Source organism: Rousettus aegyptiacus, unplaced genomic scaffold, assembly GCF_014176215.1.
Source record: "Rousettus aegyptiacus isolate mRouAeg1 unplaced genomic scaffold, mRouAeg1.p scaffold_m13_p_4, whole genome shotgun sequence".
Taxonomy (NCBI): Eukaryota; Metazoa; Chordata; class Mammalia; order Chiroptera; family Pteropodidae; genus Rousettus; species Rousettus aegyptiacus.
The window spans coordinates 92,840,133-92,867,596 of record NW_023416307.1 but is presented as its reverse complement, the minus strand read 5'-3'; the positions used below and the strand labels follow the sequence as shown (position 1 = coordinate 92,867,596).

Sequence of the window (27,464 nt, the reverse complement as noted above, 5' to 3'; positions counted from 1 at the left end):
TTATGAATCATCCACAAATGGTTGGAAGTGAGTGTTAAGTGCCATTATGAAGCCACATAACAAGATTTTTTTTTTTCCTACCAGTTTTTCTCAATTTCCACTTGAATCAGTTTGGCTGGCTCTGTTATGCCTTGGAAATGATGTCAGTACAATTCTGAGACTGCTGCTAGGGAGCACAAAACATTATAGGTCCTATACAAACAATGAGTTTTTATCTTCCTTTTTCATTTGACAGTTGGGTTTTTTGGCTCTATTCTATTTAAGACTAGATTGTATCTTAAAATATTAACCTGCATTTATAATAAATAGGACAACCAATCAAAAATATAAGAATGCAAACTATATTTCTGGTTTACACATGACAAATAATTGGTATGTTTCTGAGATATAACATTAATATAATTCTGAACCTACACCAATGTAATTTCCAATAAAAATTTCTTCCTAAATTTAGCTTCTTATCAAAAAAAAAAATCAATAGCTTTTGATTACCTTGAAGCTGGATATAGAAGTATTTTTGTGTGCACTTTTAAGAGTCTGATTGACCCATTTAATAATAATTTCATCATTTACTTTTTCACCTTCTCCAAGATCTGATAATACATTCAATGTGTACCTGTAACAGAAAAGATGTATGTTTGAGATTGAAAGGGGTGAAATTGGCTCTGACATCATTTATATTAATATTTAGATAAATAAGAAATATTTCAGTTCTAATATTTCTAATTTTAGTCTGGTACTTGCACTTAATTACATTCCAAAGTTACAAAACTCAGTAATCAGAAACAAAAACTACTATATGGTGTTTTAAAAAATTAAAGCAACTCCTTACAAAGCAGTTTTTAAGAGATGTTAAACAAGTGATTCTGTCTAGACTAAACCACTTTTAAAATAAATAATTCACAAAGTATATTTATTAACAGTAAATCATTCAAAAATTTATATTTTGCATTGTATATTTCTTCTGTTTGTTATTCTTCAAAAAGAGCTAAAATTTGAGTTGAAATGATTTGTTGAAGGAAATTTACAGTGTTGCTATAAACAAATCAGCCTTTACCTTCTCATCAGCTGCCATACCAATGCCAGAGTAAGTGTTGAATTCCCTTCATTTAGGTCCTGCCCAGCAATGCCAACCAAGGAGAATTTGGCCTTATTCTTCCCAAGTTCTACTGCATAGTTACAGTTTTCAATCTATAGATAATAAGTAAAAGTTTTTGTATAAGAACAAATTTTTAAAAATACATCTCTTGAATATGCCAGCCTAGTTCAGTCCCTTAAAAGATAACCATAATGGCACCTTAAATTTATATGACAGAATTTCATTTCATAACTCAGTGAAATTAAGGAATTATTCCAATTTTATAGTTGCAGATATCAAAAGCACTGAGGGACTAACCTAGATAAACCACTCCTAGAAAGTTTTAAGAATCTCTCACCCTAAAAATCTTGACTGTCCAAGAATATACAGATTAGTGGCAAACCTGTGACTAAAACCCTAGGTTTCCTGCATTCTGTTAATAGAGGTAATACATATTTTTTGTCTAAACTTAAGGAATAGAGAAGAAATTGTTTCATTAATAGTCTAATTTCACCTTTAATATTTTTAATCTAGATCTTACTCATTCTTTGAAATTCTGCTTTTAGCCCACTTTAAACAGAAGCTTAACCTTAACTGTACTAGCTGATGGTGATCTATCCCTTGTTTGAATTTATATCCCAATAATGCTTATTTTGTAATGCTTATACACCATCTTCTACATATATTTAGTATTTGACGTACTTTCTTTTGCCGATTATAGAATAAGCTTCTTTTAAAGTGCAAAAACTATAATGTGTACAAATCTATACCATACTCTCCCCACCCCAGCCTAGGACCCAGCACAGTGCCTGCCTACAGTAAGAATCTGATGACTGAACGAACACCAAGTAAATTATTTACCTACATATATATTACACCAAAATTGTTAGCTCTCATAATCTTGTAATGTCACCAGTAGTATAAAGTACTTAGTAAATCTGTAGAATAAACATTTAGTTATGTTCATGGAGGCATAATTTACAATATCCAAGATATGGAAGCAACCTAAATGCCCATCAACAGATGATTGCATGAAGAAGTTATGGTTCATATATACAATGGAATATTATTCAGCCATTAAAAAAAACGAAATCCTCCCATTTACAACAATATGGATGAACCTAAAAGTTATTATGCTGAGTGAAATAAGTCAGAAAAAGATAAATATCTATGATTTCACTTATATATGGACTCTAAGGAACAAAAAGAACAAACTAATCAAAAACAGACTCATAAATACAGAGGACAATCTAGTGATGGACAAAGGGAAGTTGGAGGGCTGCAAGAATGGGGTGAAGAGATAAAGATGTACAAATTAGTAGTTGATAGATGGTCACAGGGATGGGGAACACAGCATAGGGAATGCAGTTAGCCTTAGTGTAATGGCTAGGTGGAGAGCCAGAGGAGAGAAACAGCAATTAAGGGCATCGTTTTATAAACTATATATGTCTAATCAATGTACTATATACTTGAAACTAATAACAAAATTAAAAAGAAAAACAGTATAACTGGGTCCTCCTGATTTTCTTTCCCAAGTTAATGAGGCCTCTTTACAAACCAATTCAACCTAAGATACACGAATACATTTTTTTTGAAGAATAAAAAAATATTTCCATAAGAGTTGAGAATGGACCATACAAGAACAGAATTTACACAAATAAATGGTCCCCCCCACTTTTCACAATTTAAATGGCCTCATTTCTTTGTTCCATGCTTTAGGACAGTAGCTTTATTTCCCACCTCGACAGAAGGTCAAACCTTATCTTGTCAATAAATTAACACCCTAAACTGCAAATTTACATGGAGACTGAGTTTTCTCAAAGGGCAGGGCACCCAGGGACCCGCTCTGGCTTCCAAAGGCCTCCATGTAGCTGCTACCCAAAGAAGCTGCAGGAGAGGCATAAGGCAAGGATGTCGCTGTCCTGAATGTGACCCTTTTCCTGAGCTTCCACCCCCTTCTGCTATTCACTGTCTTCCAAATAGGCCAAGGACAGTTCCTTCTGCCTGGCAGGGCATATGCAGTATACCACTTCTGAGGAAAACCTTCCTGCAGCAGGTTCTTTATACACCGAGTGATGGGAAGCCATGGTTTTGTATTGCCTTAGCTCTCAGCATTCACTGCCTCACTCAGCTGATTTAATGAATTAATGACGCACTTATGATTTCCTCAGGAAGACTTGGATTCGGGTCCTTGAGCAGCTGTAAGAGTGACTGGACCCGGCTGGGGTAGCTATGCCCACAATGAAACTGCATTGTACATGATTTGTGGTGGTGAAGTAGACTTTCAGAATCTGTGGACACCAAGCCCCAAACAGACTTTGCTAGTTCTTACTTAGTGGGAAACATCAAGATTTTAGCTCCTGGGGTGTTTGGCCTGATCCTATCTGTACTGTTCGTTAAAAAAGAAAATCGAAATTTTCAAAGGTCTGTTTATTACAAATAAAAATGCAAGAAGATCTTTCAAACCTACTGTAACATCTACCTGGTTCCCTTAATAAGTAAAATAAAATCTTTGATGTGTATTCATTTTTTAAATACAAGGAAATAATATTCCTGTATTCTTTCTTTTTCCCAGTGGTCATAATACATTATAAATTTAGTCTGCATAACAGAAATATATGCTATAGAAATGCACAGAATTGAAAAATGGGATAGATTTTTAATTTACAGGAAATAGCACCAGAGCTCTGATTATGTAACTGTGACTAGGCGAGAGAAAGCCAGCGTATTCTCCACTGACACCCATTTCATTGGGAGAATTTTCTAGCAAGCTGTAATAATCACTTATGTACAATGTATAAAATGTGTTTCAGTGAAAGGCCCTCTGTTTTATAATTAGTTTGTCCACAATTCCTGAGGGGAATAATGGTGAGAAAGGAGCTCAGAGTTGTTAGTCTAGAACCTAAGATATCGATATGACCAACAATAAAAGGGAAATTAAATGGATGCTAGCCATAAGGAAAAAGATATTTAGCAACATTTGATTCCAAATTTGGCAAAACACTTCTAAGATCTGGAAAGGCATCAAACTAGAGGAAAAAAAAATAAGAAATTAGGTTACTAGAGGTAAGCCATGTTTATGGTAATAGTTAATACTCTAAAAATGGATCTGCTCCCTGAGGATATAAATATAGAAAGTTAGGAGTACTGGGCCAAGAACTGAGCCCTGGAATTCCTAGAGTTATCAGGATAAAAGACAAAGACCCTGTGAAAGGTAAGAATGAACACAAAGAAGCAAGAAAAGATGGTAGTGAGCAGGCTCACAAAGTTAGTGGACGAAATGATTATCAAGATTTCAAATGCTTTGGACAAAAGTGAAGCTTAGATCATTTGGAAAAAGAAAAATTACCTAATGGGATTCAGGGTTCCAAGTGAAAAGAAACACTGAAGAAATAAGGAAGAAATACCATTAAGTGGTGCAGCTTTATGAACTTTACAAATGAAGCGAAGTGATGTCTGTTGATGAATACTCAGAGTCCATGAAATAAATCCCTGTGATACTGGGTCATGAATGTATGACTTCTTTATTTTTTATATGGCTTGAATTCATTTCAGGCCTTATGTTAAATTCTATAAACAGCTAGTATTTGTTAAAAGGAAGTACTCTACATATCATTCATTTGTAACATCTTATAGGATTAACTTAAAAAATCCCAGGTATAATGACTGGTTCAATTTCTGTTTTCCTGTTACATTTTGCATCTGAAATTTTTATTTACAAAACAAAATTTTCTGAATTCTACTTCCATGGTTAGAATTGTAGGTGAGTCAATTAAAATTTAAAATGTAAGCAAGTCCAATCACTAGAAATCCTGAAAAATAAGAATATAAATCTCTTATAATTATACTACTCATTTAACTAATTTTAGTAATGTATTTTCTTTTTGTCTTCAAATTTTTTAAAATATAATAGTCTATAAATATATATTCGATCTAGAGATCTGAAGAAGTCCTTTTTTAATGCATGCCTGTGTCTGTGTATTTTAAACAAATTAGATTCATATGAATATATGCCATTTTGTATCCTACTTACTTCCAGGTCACTATTAGTAAAACACTAAAAATGCTATTTGTTAATGGTACATTTACTTCATTTTATAGATGTATCCTAATTTGTTAACGTGTTATGGAATGACTAAATTATTTTGTTGTTCTTGTTGTTGTTGTTGTTCTGTAAACATTGCTATGATGATTATTTTGGCACACAAGTCTGATTATTTCATCAGGATAGATAATAAGCGCAATTATTAAGTCAAAGGACTTTCTGGAGATTATTGATATGTATTAGCAAACGGAATCTAGAAATGTTATACAGATGAACACTTATTCCAACATTAGATGCAGAGGAATCCATTTTTTATTTAAGTTGCATTTCTTTATTGTGGATGAAAAGTTTTTCATATGTGTATTATCTGTCATTTTTTTTCTGTGAATAGTCCATATTGTTCAATGTCCCATTTTGCTATTACAATTTTAGTAATAGCAATCGAGTTTTAGAAATTGGTTTGTATGAACTATTCATATATTAAGGATATTAATCATTTGTCATATGTGCTGCAAATATGTTTGCAAGTTCTTGTTTTTATAGTTTGCTTTTTAATTTTACTTATGGTAATTTTTTGCATACAGAAGTTTTATATCTATGTGTAATCTATTATATCAACTTTTTCTTTGTAATCTCTTTATTGTTCAAGAGTATATAATCATTCACCTTTTTTTTTAAAGTGGAATTTATTACATTTAACCCTTTAAGTCTTTACCTGTACTGTGTTTGCAATTTATTTTGATGATATACGTAGAGATCATTTTTTCCCTAACAAAATAGTTAACCAGTTGTTTTGACATCATTTTTTGGATGATCCTTCCTTTCCCTACTGAATTTAGCAATTTAGTAATATAAGAAATTCTCATATATTAAGTTCTTATATTTTAGGATAGGTTTCTAGGCTACTCTATTCCATTCTATTCTTATATTTGTATTAAACTATTTAATTACTTTAGCTTTATAATAATTTAAAAAACATTTTCTAACAGCTCCTCCTCTCAATATTCTTTAAAAAATGTTCTTAATGATTTAGGTCTATTTCTTCTTCAATGGAACTCTAGAATCACTTTATAAATCCTATCCTCTAACACACACACACACACACATATATATGCCCACATATACACAAAAGGAAACTTACTGGAATGCTAACTAGAATTATTTTCCACCTTAAAGTTCACATGAAAATTAATATCTTTCTAATATTTAGTCTTTCTATTCAAGAATATGGTTATATTTCCACTTATTCAAATAGAGATAGTTTTAAAATCATGACAATGCAGGTCAATTTCATAATAGCCATATAGATAAGTAATAGCAATTTGAGTCTATTAACTTTTATTATAGATTTGGATAAGTCACATTATTTTAAAGTAAAGAATAAAGTGAACTGAAAGTATTAACACTGAAAAGACTGAGATCTCCCATTTGAGGAAGGAGAACAAGACGAGCGCTTCTCTTTATCATTCATCTGCCAGGTATTCTTTGACCAACTATAATCAACTCACTGTTTTGCTCAAAAATGTTTAATGGCTTCCCATTGCTTATAGTTTAAAACCCAAATTCTTTAATATGACATTCAAGGCTCTCAATATCTGGCTCCAGTCTAGACTTTTAATGTTCATACCCACTTCTTACCTGTCAGAATCCTCTGCTATAGACAAGCTATTCTTCCCCATTCCTAGAAACACTTTATACTTTCCCATTTCTATCATTTTTCCTAATCCTTAGCTCTCTCTCCAGTCTCCTTCTGACAAAACTTTATCTATTTCTCATAGACTAACTAAAAAACCACCTCTTGCATGAACCCACTCATTTATTAGTGCAGCCTATGGCCTTTTCTTCCTTAGAAGTCATAATATTCACTTTCGTATATTTGCACCATGTTGAGTTGTTTATACACATATCTGCCTAACTTCTTTAGGGCTTTCCAAGAACCAACTCCATGCCTTATATTATTTTGTATCTTGAATTGCACTGTACAAGTAGTAGGTGATCAATAAATATCTGTTGAAAAATATTAACCAATAACCAGTAAATATTTGGTAAATTCTGGCGATTATAAAATAGTAATGCATGCATGATGCATCTCAAAGAACATTAAGAACTACAACTTGCTAAAGATAAAAACAGTTATATAAAGTGCCTAACTGCCTTCATCTTTCCAAACACTTATTAAAGCACACTTATAAAAAGGCAATTAAGCTGAACACATTTTGGTTTGAATCAGATCCTTGGTAACAGACCACACTTTACTAAGCTTTGTAACTCTACATCTGTTTCATATCAGAAAAATAAACATAACCATGGTCATTATTCCATTCACCTTCTTCATGTTCCCTCCAAGAGCAGGATAAGGAGGTTTGTTGACATGGCTCCAGTTGACTGGCACACGGATCATTTCATAGAGCTGAAAGATCACTAAAGCATCTGCAAGATCACTAAAACAGGAAGAGAAGAAGATGAAGGAGGAGGAAATGTTGGTCCTACCTAATTTTGTTAAGCACATTGGAGATGAGCTTATGTCTTTAAAAATACGACAGGGTCATGTGATGCTTAAAGAATGACAGGATATATCATTTGACCTAGAACTTCTAGGAATCTGTCCAAAAAAGTTTCATAAATGTTTACAAAAATATATGTACAAGGACATTCATTGCCACAGTGTTTATAAATTTGGAAACAAGTTAAATACAGCCAGTAAGAGGGCTGCTATATGAACTGTCCATACCATGTACTCTTAGGCCACGAGATGACATGATAAGGTAGATCTCTATATACTGACACTGAAAGCTTTACAAGACATATTTTAAAAAGCAAGTGGCAGAACACTGCATGCAGTTTATTATTTATTAAATTTATTTTCAAAATTAAGAATATTAAATACCTGTATGTGTTATGTACTGTTAATAGTGATATCTTTGGGCAGGAAAAAAAGGAATATGGGAAGGGTAAGTAATGGATTATCAATGTTTAATTTTATTATACATACTTATTTCCTAAAACTTGTACACTGAGAATTGAATTCATGTATTGTTTATGTATTATGATTTTTTAAACTTAAAAAAATTATATAAAATCACAATAGCTACTCAGTAGGCGGCTGTTCATGTTAAATAATGAGGGGTAAGAGGAAGGAATTTATGAGCAACTAGGAGTTACTGCAGTAAGACTAGTACTTCTTGGGATTCAGAAAAACATGTTCTGAGGTACTCAAAGAATGTCTATTGAGTCTGTTTTCAATTCTGTATACTAGAGACACACAAAAAAATAGCATTTTAAAACTTGCTAGCTCTGTGATATATTATGTGGGTTCTCTCTCAACAGTTTGTTCACTGAATTTTGTTTAGCTAAGATTCATATTAAAATTACTTTGCATCTCTGAGCACACGCCATGTGGCAGTGAAGGGGGCCTGGCCCTGTGCTGAGCCATGGAGGGAGAAACTCTATGATGAAAGTAATTGAAAGTAACTGACTAGGTTATCTATAAGCACATGGAGAATTTTGTATTAAATCACTAAAGTATTTGTATAGCTTCTGGAATCTTCCTTCCTTCCTTCCTCCCTTTCCCTCCCCTTCTCCCCTCTCCCTTCTCCCCTCTCCCCTTCCCTTCCCTTTCCTTTTTCCTTTCCTTTCCTCTTTCCTTTCCTTTCCTTTCCCTTTCCCTTTCCCTTTCCCTTTCCCTTTCCCTTTCCTTTCCTCCCTCTCTTTCTCACTGTCTCTTTCGCTCTCTCTTTCGCTCTCTCTTTCGCTCTTTCTTTCTTTCTTTCTTTCTTTCTTTCTTTCTTTCTTTCTTTCTTTCTTTCTTTCTTTCTTTTTACTTTAAACGAATCCATTCTTATTTCTATGTAGTATCATATTATCATTCATGTTTTGCAAATAGGGAAACTGAGGCTGATAATTAAAATTATTTCCAAAGAATTCAAGATGCACTGCAGAACCAACTTGGCATAGAAAAATTCTAGGACTAATAGTTCTTAAAATATATTTAATAACTTCCATTAAAATCAATCTAAATTATTCTAATGCTTTGGTTTGCATTTGGTATACTATAGGTGGTGAGCTAAAATCACTTAGTGGTTTTTGGAATATGATCCAGACACAAATTCACAGACACATAGTTCTGGTGCCAACTAGACCTCTGGCTATTGATTTTCTATATCCAATGGTTCTCCTTAAGGTTATGTTACTTTTGAGAATTTTATGAATTCCCTTTCCCTAGAAAAAGTTACATATGCCTAGAAGCCCTGTGCTAGTATTTCGGGATCTATGTAACTACAAATAATCTTAACTAAAAAATGTGGTCAGTTCTCTTCTCCATTGTCAATAACAGAGAACTCTAGTGTTCTTGACATTTATGAAGAAGTTACCATGAGTTTCAATAAGTCTTAATCTTCTAGATTTAAATTTACTTTTTAATTAAAAAAGACATGTTCATTGTAAAAACAAAACAAAATTTAAATTACTAAGATTAAAAATAAAAGTCTCTTTACTATCCTAAACTGCTACTAATCAGACTGTATACAGTTTGGTATTCATCTCTCCAGATTTTTAAAAATATTTATAGAAATACATACATACTCAATTTTAAAATAAAAAGTGGTTCACACTAGACTTATTATTCTGTTCTCTCAATTATATAGTATAGGCATTCTTTCAAATTTGTCCATAAAGATCTAATCCCACCTCAACTTCAGTATTTGAGACTTTTACTGCCTAGCACTATAACAGGAGTTCCAGTCTAAATGACATGTATCTCTTATCATTTAGCTGGAATCTACACACCCTTAAGAGTTTATTGAATATGAGTATCACATCAAACCGGTTACGGTAATAAGGCAACACTGGTTTTAGATTTTAAAGAATATTTTGAATATACACCAAGAAGCAGAAATGACTCTATCATAAATCCTCAGCCAGTGAACTTGGTCTTTTGCAGCATTAATCTTCAGTTCATATTTAAGTAATAATTAAGTTAATGTCCATTAAAGAATTTCCTTGGGTGTGTAAATTATTAATAGGTTTAGTTTATCAGGGCTTTTTCCTAAAAAAATATACAATTAGCTAAGGTTTAGTTCTTTTGTACTTTTGGAGGCAGGCTGGTAGATCTTGTAATAGAGAAGTAAGGTTTCTTTTTCAACCACACCTAGAAAGGCACATTGTTATTAGCACTACCAGAGAGCACAGGAAATGATTCAGTAAAATGCTTTTAGTCCTATCAATGTTAATAATGTATTGTCATTTTTAAGGAAAAAAGAATAAGACAAATTATAACAATTACTTTAGGGAAAGCAAGTTAGTTGTTACAATTGAGAAAAAATTAGAAATTAGAAAAAATATGCACAATAAATTATGGCATAATTGAGGATTTTGGCAAAAATAAATAGAATGTGAATTATAATGAAAAATATTGACGTACTAAGAACTATAAAATAATTACTATTCTGTTAAAATGTAAATAATTTATCATTCTCTTGATCAATAATTATAAAGGAGTAAGATGGATTATCTTTACCAAATTGTTTATATCATCAAAAATTATATAATTATCTTTTTAAACAATGCTTTTCTTTTAAAATCTATTCCATTGCCAATCCCCAGCATTCTGCAACTAAACGTTGGCTAAAATTCTTGTGATTTTTAAAAATGTTCTCAGGTGAATATACCAATAGCTTGAAATAAGAAAAGTTGGACCCTGGCCCATAAAGCTGCAAGACAATAAAGTATTTACCTGTACAAATGATTGATGTATGGGTTGACCCCCAAGGAATTCATCCAGTTCCGAAATGTCCTTTCTTCCTTGCTCTCGCCTAGGGTAGACACAAGCTCACAATGATGATTCAGGACAAAAGGAATCAAGAACTACATTTAAAACCATTCAGGCAGGTACAAACTGGCCATACATACTTTGCCATGGTTCCTATGATACTATAACATTTTTAGAGTGTGTGTGTGGGGAATTTCTTATTGACAAAATCCCTTTTCCCCCTCTGTCTAGAAAGTTTCCATTTGCTCTAAAATTATCCATCTGGAGTTCCTTACTTGATGTCTGTGAGTAAGGACAGAGCTATGGGTTTCTCTGTCCAGAAAAGTAATAAACTTATGTGGTCTTATCTGTATTTAGGATTACATGCAAAGGGATTGGCTAAAAATTAATTTAAAAAACCTTTTAGCAATCAGAGAAACATTAGCACATTAAACAGAAATAGAAAAGCTGAACCTTTTCCAAAAGTGTTACTAAATTTGCACAGATAGAATCTCACAAAGGGAAGTTTCTACGCACACAAACCTACATTTTAATTACACCAAACAGCAATGAAGGGAACAATTACAGGTGACAAGCAATGAGCAGATATAACTATTGTACAGGCTTCTTGAGTAACTTTAGATTGTCACTACTGAAAAGACATAAGGGACACAGCCCCCACACAGGGTGCTAAGACACATTTCTTCATAGTAAGTCCCTAGACCTCAAAGATCATCTCAAGAAGAAACTCCTGCCAGCACTATTATTTAACCTGTGATTACCTAAACTCCCTGAGCATTCTCTTCATAGCAGTGCTCATATCATTTATAAGGAAAACATGGGCTATGAGGTGACACAAAGAGAGCAGAAAGAGATGGACACTTTTCTTGCCATGTCCGCCTTCTAGTCATCCCTGGGATTGCAAATAGTCCTAAGTGTCTATAATATTATGGCAAAGTTAGAGGGCATGCACATCTCACGACCAGACTCCTGAAAAAACAAAACATTTATAGTACACCTCTCATCACTTCTGAACCACAGTCAAGTTCAGGTCACTCTCTAGACTTTGGCTCATGTGGGATTCCCAGGACAATTTGGCCTCTAAATCTATAACCATCTGAAATTTAAGGGCCCATTTCCTATAGAGTCATCCCTATAGTCATCATTAGACTAAGTGGCACACATAGTATAAGCCTGCACATGCAGAACAGAAACCAAATCCTTGCAAAATCTAAGATCGTTTTTTTGTGAACTGTTCAGGAAATAATCTGCCCACTGTACTTTCATGTGGTTTTCAATGCTATTACCTAACAGCTTCCACAGGATCTGCTTTAATTAATGCTCTGTTAAATTATAGAACCATATAATCTCTCACTTAAATTTTTTCCCCTCCTGTCTGCATAAAAGGTAACTAACTAATCAGGCGGTTATATCTGCCACTACCACATTACAATAAATAATCTATGTAAGAACCTTTTTAAAAAGAACCAAATTAAACAAAATATTCCTAGGAACCATACTTGCCTTGTATTATAGGAGTTATTAAACAGGTACAAATTAAATATCTAAATTCCCCCCCCCCCAGTGGCATTAATAGTCTCTGAAAATCCAAATTATGTTTTAAAGTTATAAACATTGTTTAACAGTTTAATTTTTAATTAAAATAATATCCAAATTCTGCTGAACCTGATGATATAGTGAATAATACTTAGAAAGACACTAAACTTATATATTGACTGAGTTCTGAAAGTATTATAAGCTTCAGAGGTTTGCATTTCTTCCTATTGTTGTCAACTAATACCATTATTATTTTTTGATATCTGGAAAGTAAAATAGATTTTATAAGTGAGCATTTATTTATCTAATACCATTTCACGTTGTCTTGGTAAATAAATGCTCAAAGACAGAAGCACTATGCATTTGTGCAAGAGCCATAGTAAACCATTATAAAAACATATGTATTCCAGGTTGGAAATGCTGTCTGGATTGCAGACAATTAAAGCAATCTTAGAAGTAAAATCTTAATTGCTGAAATAAAAGATAGGAAAAACTATAAAACCTTCTTTTTATTTTCAGGGCCAAACGGACAGCTGTAATTGACAAAAGTTTCAGGAAAAACAAACATAACAATAGGCTACTATGAGGAAAGAAAAGGAATTAATATATATTTAATACTCACTAAATGTGCTAAGTGGTATATTAAGTGTGTTCCTTTTTTGGCCTATTATTGAGCACAACTTTATGTTAAACTCTTTCATTCATGTAAGCTCATTTTAATTCACTCTGTAATTCTTCAAAATAAGTATTATTAGTCTTCTTTTATATATGAGAACACCAATGCTCACAGAGGTCACTCAGGGAGTAAATGGTGGAACCATGATTCAAAAAAGGTATAATTCTGTGGCCTATGTGTCTTCTACCACTGCAAATGAATTCTGACATGGTTTCTCTATACATAGCGCCCATACTGGGCTCAATTTAATATGAAGGTTTACTATTTAGTTGGGCTTTTAATTTTCTTTAATTCCATAGGTAAAATTCTTTGCCATGCGGACATACTAATATATGAAATATGAGATGTTATAAAGTCAAGCTTCAAATTTCATAAAGATCTATAAAAACAAATTTATAGAGGAAAAAATTCCAATGACAGTCAAAGTCAAATACATTTTTGGCAGATGAATCAGGACATACATATGTTCTAAATAAAGATGATTGATAAATATTTCCCACAGTATCTTCTTATATAAATATAGTAAATACTAATGGAAATATTTAGCAATCTGATCCACACTGAAAAATTCCAAAAGCATGCTGAACACTAGCAAAATAATTCAAATGTGAGAAATAGGAGAGTGAGCAAGTTGGAAAAGATATCTACCAAGAATTTGGTGACTATAAAAAGCAGATCATTTTTAATATGCCACTCTAAACAATGCCTTCTTATGTAAGACACAGAGGGATTTTGAAATTTTCCAGACATAAAAACTTAGCAGTCTTCCAGTTTAATTTTTTTTAAAATTCTAATCTGTCATCCAAAATTTCTCTGCTGAAAAATCTACATTTTAATCTATATTTCCTCTCAGTTATGTATCTAGGTTGAGAAGATACTCTTTATTTTATTTTACTGAACCTGGGAAGAGTGAATTGAATTAATCATATTCCTCAAAGGACACATTTGTTAACTCTGAAATTTCTTTCGTTAATCGAAAACCTGTAATTATAAAATGACAAGGACATTGGAACTCTGGTTGTGGCAGTAAAAGAGAAAAGGTTCGTGAAACTGATTTCTCTTTCTGTCTCACTGGGGAAGAAGGTAATAAAGCAGGTAATAAGAGGCAATGAGTACTGTAACGTTAAATTTCCCCCACCAACAAGAACCCCTACTTGAGGACTGACTCTCCAAACCAGAGCAACTAGTGAGAATATGTTAGCATTGGCTCCTACCTCTGACAACTGTCACCATTCTTTTTACTTTTAGTTGATACTAATGTAGGTTTTGGTATGCATGTGAGAGTGTGAGAATGGAAGAAGAAAAGAAAGACTGGGAAACAGGTAAAGAGAAGAACTAGATATTAGAAATGTATTTGTCATTATGTCAATTCATATATTGTAAGCTTCAATGACATTCAGTAAATGAAACAGCTAAATACAAAATAATCTTATGTTATAGAACCTAAATAGATCCTTTCAAAGGTCACTTGTGATGAAAGGTAAGTTTGTTTATTTTCAGGAAGAGGAAAAAGGCTTTTTTCATCAAATCGTGAAATCCAATGATCAAAATTGATTTGTAATGTGTTTACAATTACCATATCACATTATAACAGAAGGCAATTAGGTGGAGAATTTACATGACTAAGCCTTGCTTTGCTATTCTAATTATGTTTCATTTGTGTTTTTTTGCTTGTCATCATTCCTTCTTTAGGCATATTAAGACAGAAAAAACACAGCATGAACAATGCAAAAAATAAATATCAACCCAGATAGAAAGAACAGTACTAATAAAAAAGAACATCCGGAATGAATATATTTATAGAGTATAGAAAAGTACTAAATACAGTACCTACATTAGGAGGGGTCAAATCTGCATTTCATGAAGCAAAATAGGAAAGTATTATAAATTATGAGACAGACAACAATAGCCCACACACAAGACAAGTAATGAATATTGTAAATTTTTTCATGTACACTAAAAACATTAAAAAGAACAATACTGGAGTCAAATTGTAGTTTCAAAGGAGAAACAAAGCTACAAATAATTATTTTTTCTAATAATTCATTGTCCACATTTGTGGTGGAATTATGTAGTAATTTAAGAGAAAATTTTTAATGTATGATAGTTTTCACTAACATCGTATGGAGAAATGTCAGACAAGTAAGATTTACTCCAGCATTCTCTTTTAACCAAAACCAACAACCACTTTCTTTAATTTGAACTTTTTAATGGATGCACATGCCTACACACAATAAATTGCATCTCCCACCACAATCTCCTACCTATGACAGTGAAGTAGGACAATACATACAGTGAATCAATTAAAGGCAGAAAGAACATACCTTCCAATAAATTCATATCGATGTCATTATTATCAGGCTTGTGTAGGCATGGGTATGTGTTAAACAGATTAGCTACAAAAGCTAAATTAAGTTTAGGATTGCCTGAAACCACATCTGCAGGAGTAACAAACTGTCTGCAGCCTAGTTTATCTGCTTCTTGAAGCATGAATCCAGCACGCTTCAGGTCATTTTTCTCCTAAACAACAAAATAAAATAAAAATGGTTAAGATTAAACTCTTGATTGGCATATTTTATTGATATACAAAATTATAAGCAATTACTCTTCTGGAAATATGTCTAATAATAGCTTAAAATAAGGTCAGAATGTGCAGGAATTTCCAATCAATGTCGCTATTTCCTTTAAATCAATGAGAACAAGTCTCTAAGTTTTCTTGCTGTGATCAGAGTAATGTTTCATCCTCATTTCTGAAGTACTCAACAAAACTCTCAGATATTGCATGAATAAGCACCTACTGAGAAAACTATAGATAACTGATAAAGGCCATATATTAGAGTGCCTTCTCGCTAAGAGGCTTGGTTGTCTCACTCATTCTACCCTGAATTATATTTCCAATAGACTTTTCTAAGTGAAAACAAGTTGGGATACATATAAAAATATTAAAATTAGAAGGAACAGCACTTTTTACATTTGCGAAACCTGAAAACAAACCAAATACCAACAGGAGAGCAGATGAATAAACTTATATTCGTACAATAACATGCAACAATATGAGTGATTTAGCAATATAATGTTTAAAATAAGTGTCAGACATTTAAGTATAACATGATAAACTTTATATGAAGTAAAATAAAAATTTAATTTTGTAAGAACTATATTTAGTTGACAGAAGAGTACATAAAAAGAAAAGCAAAAGAATATTGAACATAAGATTTAAGATGGTTATTATCACATTAAGGTAAGGCAGAGAGATGGGATAAGGAAGAACTGCAGAGCTAAACATAATTAGTGTCCAGGATTTAGCTTTTTTGTTGGATTGAGCGTTATTAGGATTTTGTTACAATTCCAAAACAAACAATTACACACAAAAATAATGAATGAATGAACAAACAAACAAATGGACCTGTATGAACTCATGATGTTAGTATATCATGACCAAGGATTGTGACTTATCTAATTCTGTGAGACTTGCAAAAAAGTTAAAATGTACATGAAATCAGAGAAAACGATAGGTTCAATGCCATTAAACAATAAAAAGGTACTAAGCTAGACATCAAAGACAATACGTGGACCTTATTTTGATCTTAATTCAAATAAACTATAAAAGGAAAATGTGACATTTATGGGGCAATTGGAAATGCTAATGTTGACTAGATATTTTGATAATATTACAAATTATTGATAATTTTTAAAGGTAAATATAGTTATATTTTAGTGTCCTTATCTTTTAGAAATACATATTGAAATACTTATCAATGAAATATGATGTCTAGGATTTGCTTCAAAATAATACAGGAGAGGAAGAAAAAAGATTGACCATGAGTAAAGAGTTGTTGAACCTGGGGGATGAACGCATGGTAGTTCAGTATACAAAGACTATAGACTTTTGAATATGCTTCAAATTTTCCATTTTTTTTAAGTTCTTGATTTTTTTATTCAAATTTGCAAATTTGCATAGTTTTGCAATACTAAGTTTCTTCCATCCATTATAATCATTTGAAATATAATTAGTCATGACTCAAGTTGCCTTTAAAACTAAATATTGTAGATACTGCACTTTAACTATTTAATAAATTTTCATACAAACTATAGTCTGACCAGATCTGAATCTTTAGATAAAGCCATCCCTGGTATTTAAAACTCACCCTAAAAGAATGGGCGTCCTAAGAAATGTGTCAGATGGGTCAGGATCTGTATTGGCCTTTCTACAACATAAATACTAGGAATTGCCAGTTTTATTTTGTGTATTTCCAAATATAAGTTGGAAGAACTGATAATCAATTGCTTAACAATCTAATAATGGCTTGTTGCTACCTTTCCTAGTACACAGTACCAGTCACAAAAACACCCTGTGAGTTGCAGTTACGTTGTACCAGGGCAAAGTAGATGTAGGGTCGATTCCCCACAAACTCGAAGTTAGAATTCTGCAATTCTCTTTCTTCAGTCATGATAGCCAGACTACTTAGCATGAAAATTTGGAGACGAGTCATGAAAAAACTTTTGAACAGCAAAGGGTCAAACTTTAAAGAAGGACTGAGGACTCCACATGGAATGCTGCCTGTAGTGAATTGCACTCTAAATTTGATTGTACTCACTAGTCAAATTCATGCAGATAAAAAGTAGAACAATGGTTACCAGGGCTTGGAGGCGAGGGAATCAGGGAGTTATTGTCAAATGGGATGAAAAAGTTTTGATATGGTAGTGATCTTTGTGAATATACTTAATATCACTGAACTGAATACTTAAAAATGGTTAAAATGGTAAATTTAAAAAAATTACTTATTATTTATGCCTACAGCTCCTGGTCTTCCTAGGTGGTCTCCCATCCAAGTACTAACCAGGCCTGACCCTGTTTGGTTTCTGAGATCAGGCATCAGGCTGTTTAGGGTGGCATGGCTGTGGCTCCACTGTGGTGTGAACCCAGGACCTTCTGTGTGTAAAGCAGATGTGCTAACTGCTACACTATGGAATCACGTCCTAAAATGTTAAATTTTATGTTACATTTATTTTACCAAAAAAAAAAAAAAACAACTTTTAAATTAAAACTCTACTCACATTAAATCCTGAAAGGTCAATGGCAATGGCAGGTCCATCGTCCCGGTCACCTTTTGGTGCAATCTGATTAAGCAGATGAAAATAGGCTCTTGAATCCTTCAAGGAAAGAAATGAAATAGATTTTTCAAATAAATAAAATCATCATTGGATTTAGGGAAAAAGTACTCAAACTGAAGAAACTGCCCTTATCGCAAAGAACAGAAGAATTGAGTAGCTTATTACCTATAGGGTCCTGAATGCACTATGCTATTCTGCACTTCAGAGCTTCTAGCAACACTGCTCTTTATATTTGAAATACCCCTCCTTACCTTTTTCATTTGTTTACATTGTCAAACAGCAGCATCAGTTAAGATTAGGGTCAAGTATTATCTTTTAGGTGACTTCCTTGGATTCTCTAGAATGAATTAAGGGCCCTCCTCTATACTGTGCAGCATCCCATGCCCACCTCTATAAGTAAGCTGTGACCACACTGTAATAAATTATCCAATGAAGTCATAACCAAAGATGGCTATCATAATTCTGCCTTGTACATACATATAGCTCCTCCCATTGAGAGGAAGAATCTATTTCCCCTTCCCCTTTAACTTAGACTGGACTTGTGACTTGCTCTAACCAACAGAATATAGATACAGTGATGTTCTGAGGCTTCTGCTCAAGCCCGAAGGGCTTCTGCTTCTGTGCTCTTGAAGTGAGTTTCCACGTAATAAGTCCAACTATCTGAGACTATCACACTGTGAGGAAGCACAGGCTAGCCACGTAGTAAGGCCTCGTGGAGAAGAAGTGAGTCACTAGATGTGTGAGTGGTACCCTTGCACACCTTCTGGACTAGCCCAACTGACAGCTGAATGCAAAGAGTTAGCGATTCCAACCAAAACCAGCTGAAGCAGAATCACCCGGCCAAGTTACATTAACCCATAGAATCATGACAAACAACAAAACATTATTTTAAGTTTGAAGTGGCTTGTCATACAGCAATAGGTAACTGAAATATTCATTTACTAGATGTTTCTCTCCCTGCGTAATTGGTAAATTTCTTAAGAGCTATGTCTTTGCATTCCCCTTGTCTGGCATATTGCCCCACAGGAGGGGTTTAATGAATATCTGATGAATCCAATTTTAAAATAAGGACCCTTCCCCACAAAATAAAATTTTAAATGAGCATATAATAGATAAAAACAGAGAAATACAATGTCACTTCAAAGAGAGAGAATGTCATTTAGGCCACGATGGCAACATAACCTGAATGAAGGTTAATATATCTAAAGAGAAAATGTGAGTTAATGCCAACACTGATTAGTCTGAAAAAGAGCACAGAGAAGAAAAAGTCACTGGGGTCCAAGCTGGCAATGTCTGTCTGGGCAGTGACCATGACAGTTATTATTAGGCAGATAGAATGTTACAGTTTCCTTGACAAGGCTCTCTTAATAGAAGTGTTTCCAGCTACTTTGGTTGAGAGATATACCTGAAGACTTCCTTTTATCTGCTGACTTCCTGTGCCCTCAGATAATTTGGATTTCTATTACCTGGTTATTGGCAAAGTGAGAGTAAGAGTGTTGAACTAGTCAGGCCCACAACAACCTCTAGTCCAGCAAACAGATGTAATTCTCAGTCCAAATTAACAGGTTGACATCCTCATTTTAATTTAGCCCATCTGTGGCACATAAAATGGGAAAAAATGCTTTATTCTGTTAAGGCAAGTATATCCTTCCTCTCAGAGACAGTGTAGTTTTTATTAAAAGCCAATAAACTAGTTTTTTAAATAAAAGCTCTTGTAATTATAATTCTCAGCGAAATGCAAAATTTCATTTTCTTCACTGTGTCCTTGTGAATTAAACTGCAATTCAAATTTAAGTCAAACTCTTTTTGTCTTTTGCATTCTACATCCTTATTTTATGTCACAAATTTGAACATTAAAATATAAACCTTAATGTCTTGGCTAAAGTTGTTGATGGTGTGCCACCCTGCATTGGTCAAATGGTAGTTCACCCATCGCAGCAGTAATTCCTCTGGAGAAAGCTTCATCAGCTCTTCTAGGTCTTCGCCTTCATTTAGCAATGCAATCAGAGCTGAAAGGGAAACAATGAAATATATATTCTTCCCAAAATAAAGTGCACGTCAATGAAAAATAAATATTTTTGGTGATTTTACCCTCATTCCGGGAAATCTCAATATCAGCGAAAAGACCAACTTTGATGACCTGCCAGAGAAGTCCCAAGACCAAGTGAGGTTTTCCTTCTTTGAGATCCTGTGCACCAATGTTGACCACTGTACAGCCGATGGCCGAGGCAGAATTCAAGGCTAGGTTTAAATTTTCCTAAAGTGCCACAAAGAAAAATATGCATGAAGAAGTACTTCCTAAAGTCTTAGCAATGAGTTGTGCAGGTAAATAAGAAACAGTGCATTGTGAAATTTCAGGTTTTTAAACATAAGTAAAATTTATACAAGTAAAATACCACTTAAAAAAACCCCACAATTTTAACTATTACCTCTATATGATGACTATTATCTTTATACTCGCTTGGTTAGGTCCACCGGGGTATTTCACAAGTACCTCAAATTCAACACATCTAAAATTGAAGCAATCTTCTTGCCATACTTCCCTGGTTTTCCTCCAACCCCCTATTAAAACTGGCTTTTCTTTATTTTCTGTCTTGGTTGATAGGATCAACATTCATTCTTGCTTTCCTTCTTCCTAAGCCAGAAATCTGAGCAGAATCCTTGTTCTTCCTTGCCCACATGCAGTCACCAATATCTGTCAATTTTACCTTCAACCTACCTCTGGAAACTGTCAGTTCCTTTATTCAGGTTTCTTAATTTCTTCCTAACACCTATCCTCAGGCTCTCTACAGTCTATCTTCCACAATACTCTGTTGTCAGTGATCTTTGTAAAATAGAAAACAATGGTGTTTCCTAGCTTTAAAACCCTTAAATGGGGCTTTGTAAATTATATAAATGTGTAACCACTATGTTGTATACCAGAAACTATCATAAAATATTGAATGTCAGCTATAATCGAGAAATAAAAAGTTTTTAAAAATCCTTCAAATATTTCCTATCACTTCCATTATGTCCTCTTAGTCTGTTCCAGCTTTATAGGGCCTTTCAACTTGCTATTTCTTCTGCCTGGCAAATGCTTTCCCCAAATATTCGCAATTCTTTTAATACTGCTCAAATTCACCTACTGTCTTTCTCTGATCATCCTACGCAAAATAGCAATTATCACCACAACCTCTGCTGGCACTCATTATTCCCTATTTTACTCCTTATCATTCTCTGACACATTATATATTTACACATTCATTTTTATATCTCTCCCAATTATAGTATGAGCTCTATGACAACAGAGGTTTTTGATATTCTTGGGGCTGTTTCCCTGGTACTTAACACATGTATATACTCAATAAATATTTATTAAATAAGTGGATGTATGGGTAAAAGTGATTGAGGGCATGGAGGGAAAGGAGAAGATCAAGTCCAAATTCTTAATATGGTGATCAAAAACCTTTAGGATGTGACTCTGGCCTCATCTCTCAATGTGACATAAATACAGCCCAGACTTTAGCCAAGATAGAAGAGCCTTTACACCTCCCAAAATACTGCCAGGGTTTTGCAGGTGGAGTTTTGTCTTCCTGCAGTAAGCAGTAAAACTCAGCTTTGTCTTATCAAAAGGTCATGCTATTATATGGGGAACCAGCTTTTGACATTAATTTTATTAAAAAATGTTGGCTTTACAAGTATAGCAAATGACTTACAAGTAATTAGCTTAAAAATGGACTGGAACTAAGGAGCTAAAATGTGCTTTGCTGAATAAATGGTAGTTTCTAATTGGTAAATACAACATATTGCTCTACTGGTATGTAGGGAATAGGACAGCCACTATTATCTAAAGCCAACTCCAAACATTTTAAGAACAAGAAGTAACAGGATAACTTCATAAAGAGGTTGTTCTCCAAGTCCCAACATAGACAACTGCCCTGAGTGCTCAACTTTCCTTCCTGAAGACCTGTGTTGGTGGGGCTATAGACAAGGACAACGAGGAATCTCCAACAACTGGGACATGAGAGAAGTGTTGTTCTTCCTAGTGTTTTGGTGTCCTAATCTGTAAAACAGGATATCTTACCTTATGGAGATACTAACAAAAGACACAAGCAAACATGGCAGTTTATCTTGGATTAGCCATCCACCCTCTTCCACCTTTTTTTGTGCATTAGTGAACTGTCTGTATTTAAGATACAGCCCATTTTACCAGGGAGAAAAACTTACACTGCTGTTTTAGATGACCTTTAATGTCCCTTCTATTTTAATTAATTAACTATCCAATTCTTTACTAACAATCTCATATAGGTACTGCAAGTATTCTTTCAAGTTATACCATTTTGCAGATTTTCATTTCCCATGAAGTTTCGATTCCAGATGAGTTCACTTTTGTTAATGATTTTTAGAGGGCTGTGCTAGACATTTATTGGGTTGGTAAGCATAAAAGCAAGATTTGTTATCCAGATTTCATCATTATTTTATATATCATCCCTTTTACTCCATTTGGAATGTACAAATGAGATTTATGATTCCACTACTTTAACTGTAGTTGCATGCAAGGTGAAATTAAAATCATAAATATGTGTGTACATTTGTGTATATATATGTATATAAAGTACATATACTTTATATGCATGTGAGTATATTAATTGCACTGGATTTTTTTACATGTTATAATGAACAGCTATAATCTCCTATACCCATACTTGTTAGTTTCCTGACTTTTAGGTCCCTAAACCGCTAATGTGCTTATTCGTATAATAATGATAAACAAGCAAGAAAATGCAGCTCGTAGTACATTAGGTAGAAGAAGAGAAATGAGAAAGTCTCGGAGATCAAAAATGAGTCCTGCTGTTAGCTACTTGATCTGTCCCTTTATCTTGCTTTCATAGTTACGTATGTGATTTTCATCCTTTTATAGTTCTTCTTTTAAACTTCAGGATACTACATAAACCTATCATCATAAAGTGAAAAAGTATATTATCACTATCTATACAATCTTTTACAAATGAATTAGACCTCTTTAGGATAAAGTCCCATGGGGGAACTGCTAGCTTTCTAGCAGATCTATTCCCAGAGCTCTAAAATTACTGAATAAACAATACAGATTTAATATCCACAGTAACACTTTGTCTCTTCCCAGAAGTCTTACTTTTCTCATTCTACATTAGTATACTCTTTTGAGCATCCTTGGGATCTAGACTATTACTCTTTACTCATATTGAAAAAATGCAATCTCTAAAAATAAAACTGTTAAAAATAGCTTCTCAGGCCCACCTTGCAGCTATTGCAAAATATTTAATGGAATAATTTTTCTTTACTTTCTTTAATACACTGCGTAGATGTATTCAAAGTAAAACCAAATAGATTTATACAATAGTAAGAAATGCTGTTTCATAAAAAATTGTGTGACATGTATTCTAGAAATGACATACATGAATATTTTCAATAATCATAGATATTAAAGGAAACATCCTGACATAAGATGTGGAAAAAAAAAATCTTCCAGCAATTACAATCAGAAATGGGTTTCTTCAAGAATGATAGTTTAGACTAGGGATATGCAACATTATTGGCCTATCAGAGTCAGGGACAAAAAAGCCATGTTAGTCAACATCTAATTCTACAGATTTCAAGAATGACAGGAAATGGGAGTACCTCTTGGATAGTCCAAAACTATGTACCATTGCTCTAAGGTCAGAGCTTCCTTACAGAAGAGCCTTAGTAATTTCAGCAAAATCAATGGTTGTACTGGCCAACAGAAATGAGGAAATAGCTTAGTAGTAGCTCACTTTCAATAGCTACAGTTAAGACTATTACATTAAATAGTTGCTATTACTACCACCACATGAGAGACCCAGTATAGCACAGGGATTGAAAGGAGGGGTTCTGGAGTTGGACCACTGGGATCGTATCCTGGCTCTGCCCTCATGTAACCTCTCAGTGCCTCAGCTTTAAAATCATAGTATCTTATTTTAAGGCTGCTGGGAGGATTGAATGGGAAAATTCAAGTAGTATGTTTAGAACAGTGATTGGTACCTTGTAAGTTCTTGGTAAATATTGATATCCACCCATTGATCTAGACATTTTGAGGAGGAAAACGTGGTGACTATAAATTTCTGGACTTAAACAAAATGTAAATGGACAAGTTCACCATAGAACAATGTAGTATAAAAAGAATAGCTAAAAATTTTGTGAAATGGTAAAACGATGGACTATTCTTTTTTCAATCAACCAATAAAACACTGGCATCAAGCAAAGACTTATTAATAAAAATAACAGCAATTATAATAATGTAACCTGAATACTATTTTTTTAAAAATTTTTTTTATGTTTCAATTATAGTTGGCATACAATATTATATTTCTTTCATCTGTAAAACACAGTGATTAGACATTTATATAACTTACAAAGTGATCACCTGGTTAAATCTAATACTCATCTGATATCATACATGGTTATTACAATATTCATGACCATATCCCTTATGCTATACTTTACATCCCCATGACTATTTTGTAACTACAAATTTGTACTTATTAATCCCTTACCCTCTTCCACCCTCCCTCCCTACAACTCCTCTCCTATTTGGCAACCCTCAAAATGTTCTCTGTATCTATGAGTTTGTTTCTCTTTTGTTTATTTTGTCCCTTAGGTTCCACATGTAAGTGAAATCATGTGGCATTTGTCTTTCTCTATATGACTTACTCATCTCAGCACAATACCCTCTAGGTCCATCCATGTTGCAGATGGTATGATCTCATTCATTCATTCATTCATTCATTTTTATGGCTGAGTAATACTTCATTATATATATGTATCACCTCTTCTTTATCCATTCATCCACTGATGGATACCCAGGTTGCCTCCATATCTAGGCTTTTGTAAATAATGCTGCAATGAACATCTGGATGCACATGTCCCTTCAAAGCAGTATTTTGGGTTTCTTCACATAAATACCCAGAAATGGGATTTCTGGGCCCTTCTTTTTTTTTTCTTTTAAAGTCTTTGTTTTAAAGACTTTGTTTTAAAGTTTATTTTATATTAGTATTGATACCGTAGATTTTTTTTTTTTCGTTTCCGTTTTCATTAAATATCTTTTTCCATCCCTTTACTTTCAGTCTGTGTGTTCTTTTGATCTGAAGTGGGTCTCTTGTAAGCAGCATATGTAAGGGTCTGGTTTTCTTATCGGGCACCCTGTGTCTTTTGAGTGGAGCATTTAATCCATTTACATCCAAGTAATTGTTGATATATATGTAGTTATTGCCATTTTATTATTCATAGTTTTGATACATATATTTTTCTTCTTCTTAAAGAAATCCCCCCAACATTCCCTATAATACTGTCTTGGTGGTGATGAACTCCTTTACTTATTTCTTGTCTGGGAAGCTCTTTAGCTGTCCTTTGATTCTAAATGATAGCTTTGCTGGGTAGAGTAATCATGGTTATAGGTCCCTGCTCCATATCACTTTGAATATTTCATGCCAATCTCTTCTGGCCTGTAAAGTTTGTGCTTAGAAGTTTGCTGACAGTCTTATGGGAACTCCCTTGTAGGTAACTAATTGCTTTTCTCTTCCTGCGTCTAAGATTCTCCTTTTGCCTTTAACCTTTGGCATTTTAATGATGATGTGTGGGCCTCTTTGGATTCAACTTGTTTGGGACTCTCCGTATTTCCAGGGTTTATACGTCTATTTCCTTCACCAAGTTAGGAAAGTTTTCTGTCATTATTCCTTCAAACAGGTTTTCAATTTCTTCCTCTCTCTCTTCTATTTTTGGTACCTCTATGATGCAAATGTTGGTAAGCTTTATGTTGTCCCAGAGGCTCCTTAAACTATCCTCATTTTTTGGATTCTTTTTTCTTGTTGCTGTTCTGATTGGGTATTCTCTGTTACCTTATCTTCTAAACTACTGATTTGATCCTCTGTTTCATCTAATCTGTTGATTCCCTCTAATATAGTCGTCATTTCAGTTATGGTATTCTTCATTTATGACTGGATCTTTTTTATGCTTTCCATTCTCCATTTTTATGTTTTTTATCTCTTTGTTAAAGTTCTCACTGAGTTCATCTACTCTTTCCCTAAGTGCATTGAACATCCTTATAATCAGTGTTTTGAACTCTGTATCTGGTAGATTGCTTGTCTCCATTTTGTTTAGTTCTTTTTCTGGAGCTTTGTTCTGTTCTTTCATTTGGAACATGTTTCTTTGTCTCCTCCTTTTTGCTGCTTCCCTGTGTTTGTTTCTATGTATTAGGTAGAGTTCCTAAGTCTCCTGGTCTTAGTAGAGTGGCTTTATGCAATAAGTGTGTTATGGAGCCTGGTAGTGTAGTTTCCTTGGTCACCTGAGCCAGGTGCTCAATGTGTGTCTCTTGTATGGGTTGTGTGTGCCCTCCTGTTGTAGTTGGGCCTTATTGCTGTTTACATGTCAATGGGAGGGCTTGACCCTTAAGCTGATTGGCTATGTGAACTGAATAGTGAGGGGCCGATCCTACACAGTAGGATTCACTTTAGCAGGACTCTGGCATCTGCCCAGCCTGCCCTTCAGGTGTGTGCTCCTCAGATGCAGCCCTAGGTGGTGCTTTAGCTCCAGCTCCGGCTCTGGCTCAGGTCAAAGCAGGCCACCAGGTGTGCAGACCCGAGGGCCTCCTGGGTGCAGCCCAGCTGCAGGCAAAGTTCAGGCACAGCCTGTGTACTGCCTGGGGATACCTGGCATGAGCCATCAAGCAATCTAGAGATGAAAGCCACCCATGCTGGGCTCGTAGGTGTCTTGAGAGGTCAAGCCAAAATCCAAAGCCGACTACTGTTAGTGCCAAGCATGGGGCTACTCAGCAAGAGGTAGGGTGTACACTGAGGCCAGATGCTGCTTCTTTAGGTTTCCTAAACCTTTGAGAGATTTTAGGAAAGTTTGCAGCATAAGTTAAGACAGGCCATTTGTATGGAAAGAAAACACTGGAGGCAGCTTGGGTAGGAATGAAAGTTGGGTGGGGCAGGATCTCAGGGAATAATCAGGGCAAAGTGACCAGTGTTAGTCAGGTTGATGGAGTCTCAGATATGGTGCTGGCCTGCATCTGCACACGGGGAGTGGGGAAGGCTCAACAGAGGAACAACTGATACTGCCAGCACTTCTGTCCATCAGAAAGCCACCCCTTCCAGCCCTCGTCCTGAAGCCAGACAACTCAGTTCCTCTCTGTATGTCCCTAGCACTTCTGGAACAGCTGCCTCCCTGCTAGAGCTCAGAGTGAGTGAGTCTGTCACCAAGTAAGTCTGCAAGC

General features: G+C 34.2%; 2 protein-coding genes across 11 annotated transcripts in view; one reads left to right on the top strand and one right to left on the bottom strand.

Annotated features, from left to right (window-relative positions):
- Positions 1-27,464, bottom strand: part of PLS1 (plastin 1) — a 105,803-nt gene that overhangs the window by 5,555 nt on the left and 72,784 nt on the right. For all 10 annotated transcript variants that reach the window (XM_016126498.2, XM_036219724.1, XM_016126501.2 and 7 more), the window contains exons 7-14: positions 20,309-20,474; positions 20,084-20,226; positions 18,161-18,256; positions 15,427-15,622; positions 10,855-10,933; positions 7,450-7,564; positions 1,058-1,191; positions 493-616 (exon numbers count right to left, since the gene is read on the bottom strand). In XM_016126498.2, the coding sequence (XP_015981984.1) occupies positions 493-616; positions 1,058-1,191; positions 7,450-7,564; positions 10,855-10,933; positions 15,427-15,622; positions 18,161-18,256; positions 20,084-20,226; positions 20,309-20,474 (1,053 nt within the window). The remainder of the gene's footprint in view (positions 1-492; positions 617-1,057; positions 1,192-7,449; positions 7,565-10,854; positions 10,934-15,426; positions 15,623-18,160; positions 18,257-20,083; positions 20,227-20,308; positions 20,475-27,464) is intronic.
- Positions 1-27,464, top strand: part of LOC107500832 (translation initiation factor IF-2-like) — a 49,361-nt gene that overhangs the window by 8,447 nt on the left and 13,450 nt on the right. The window lies entirely within an intron of this gene.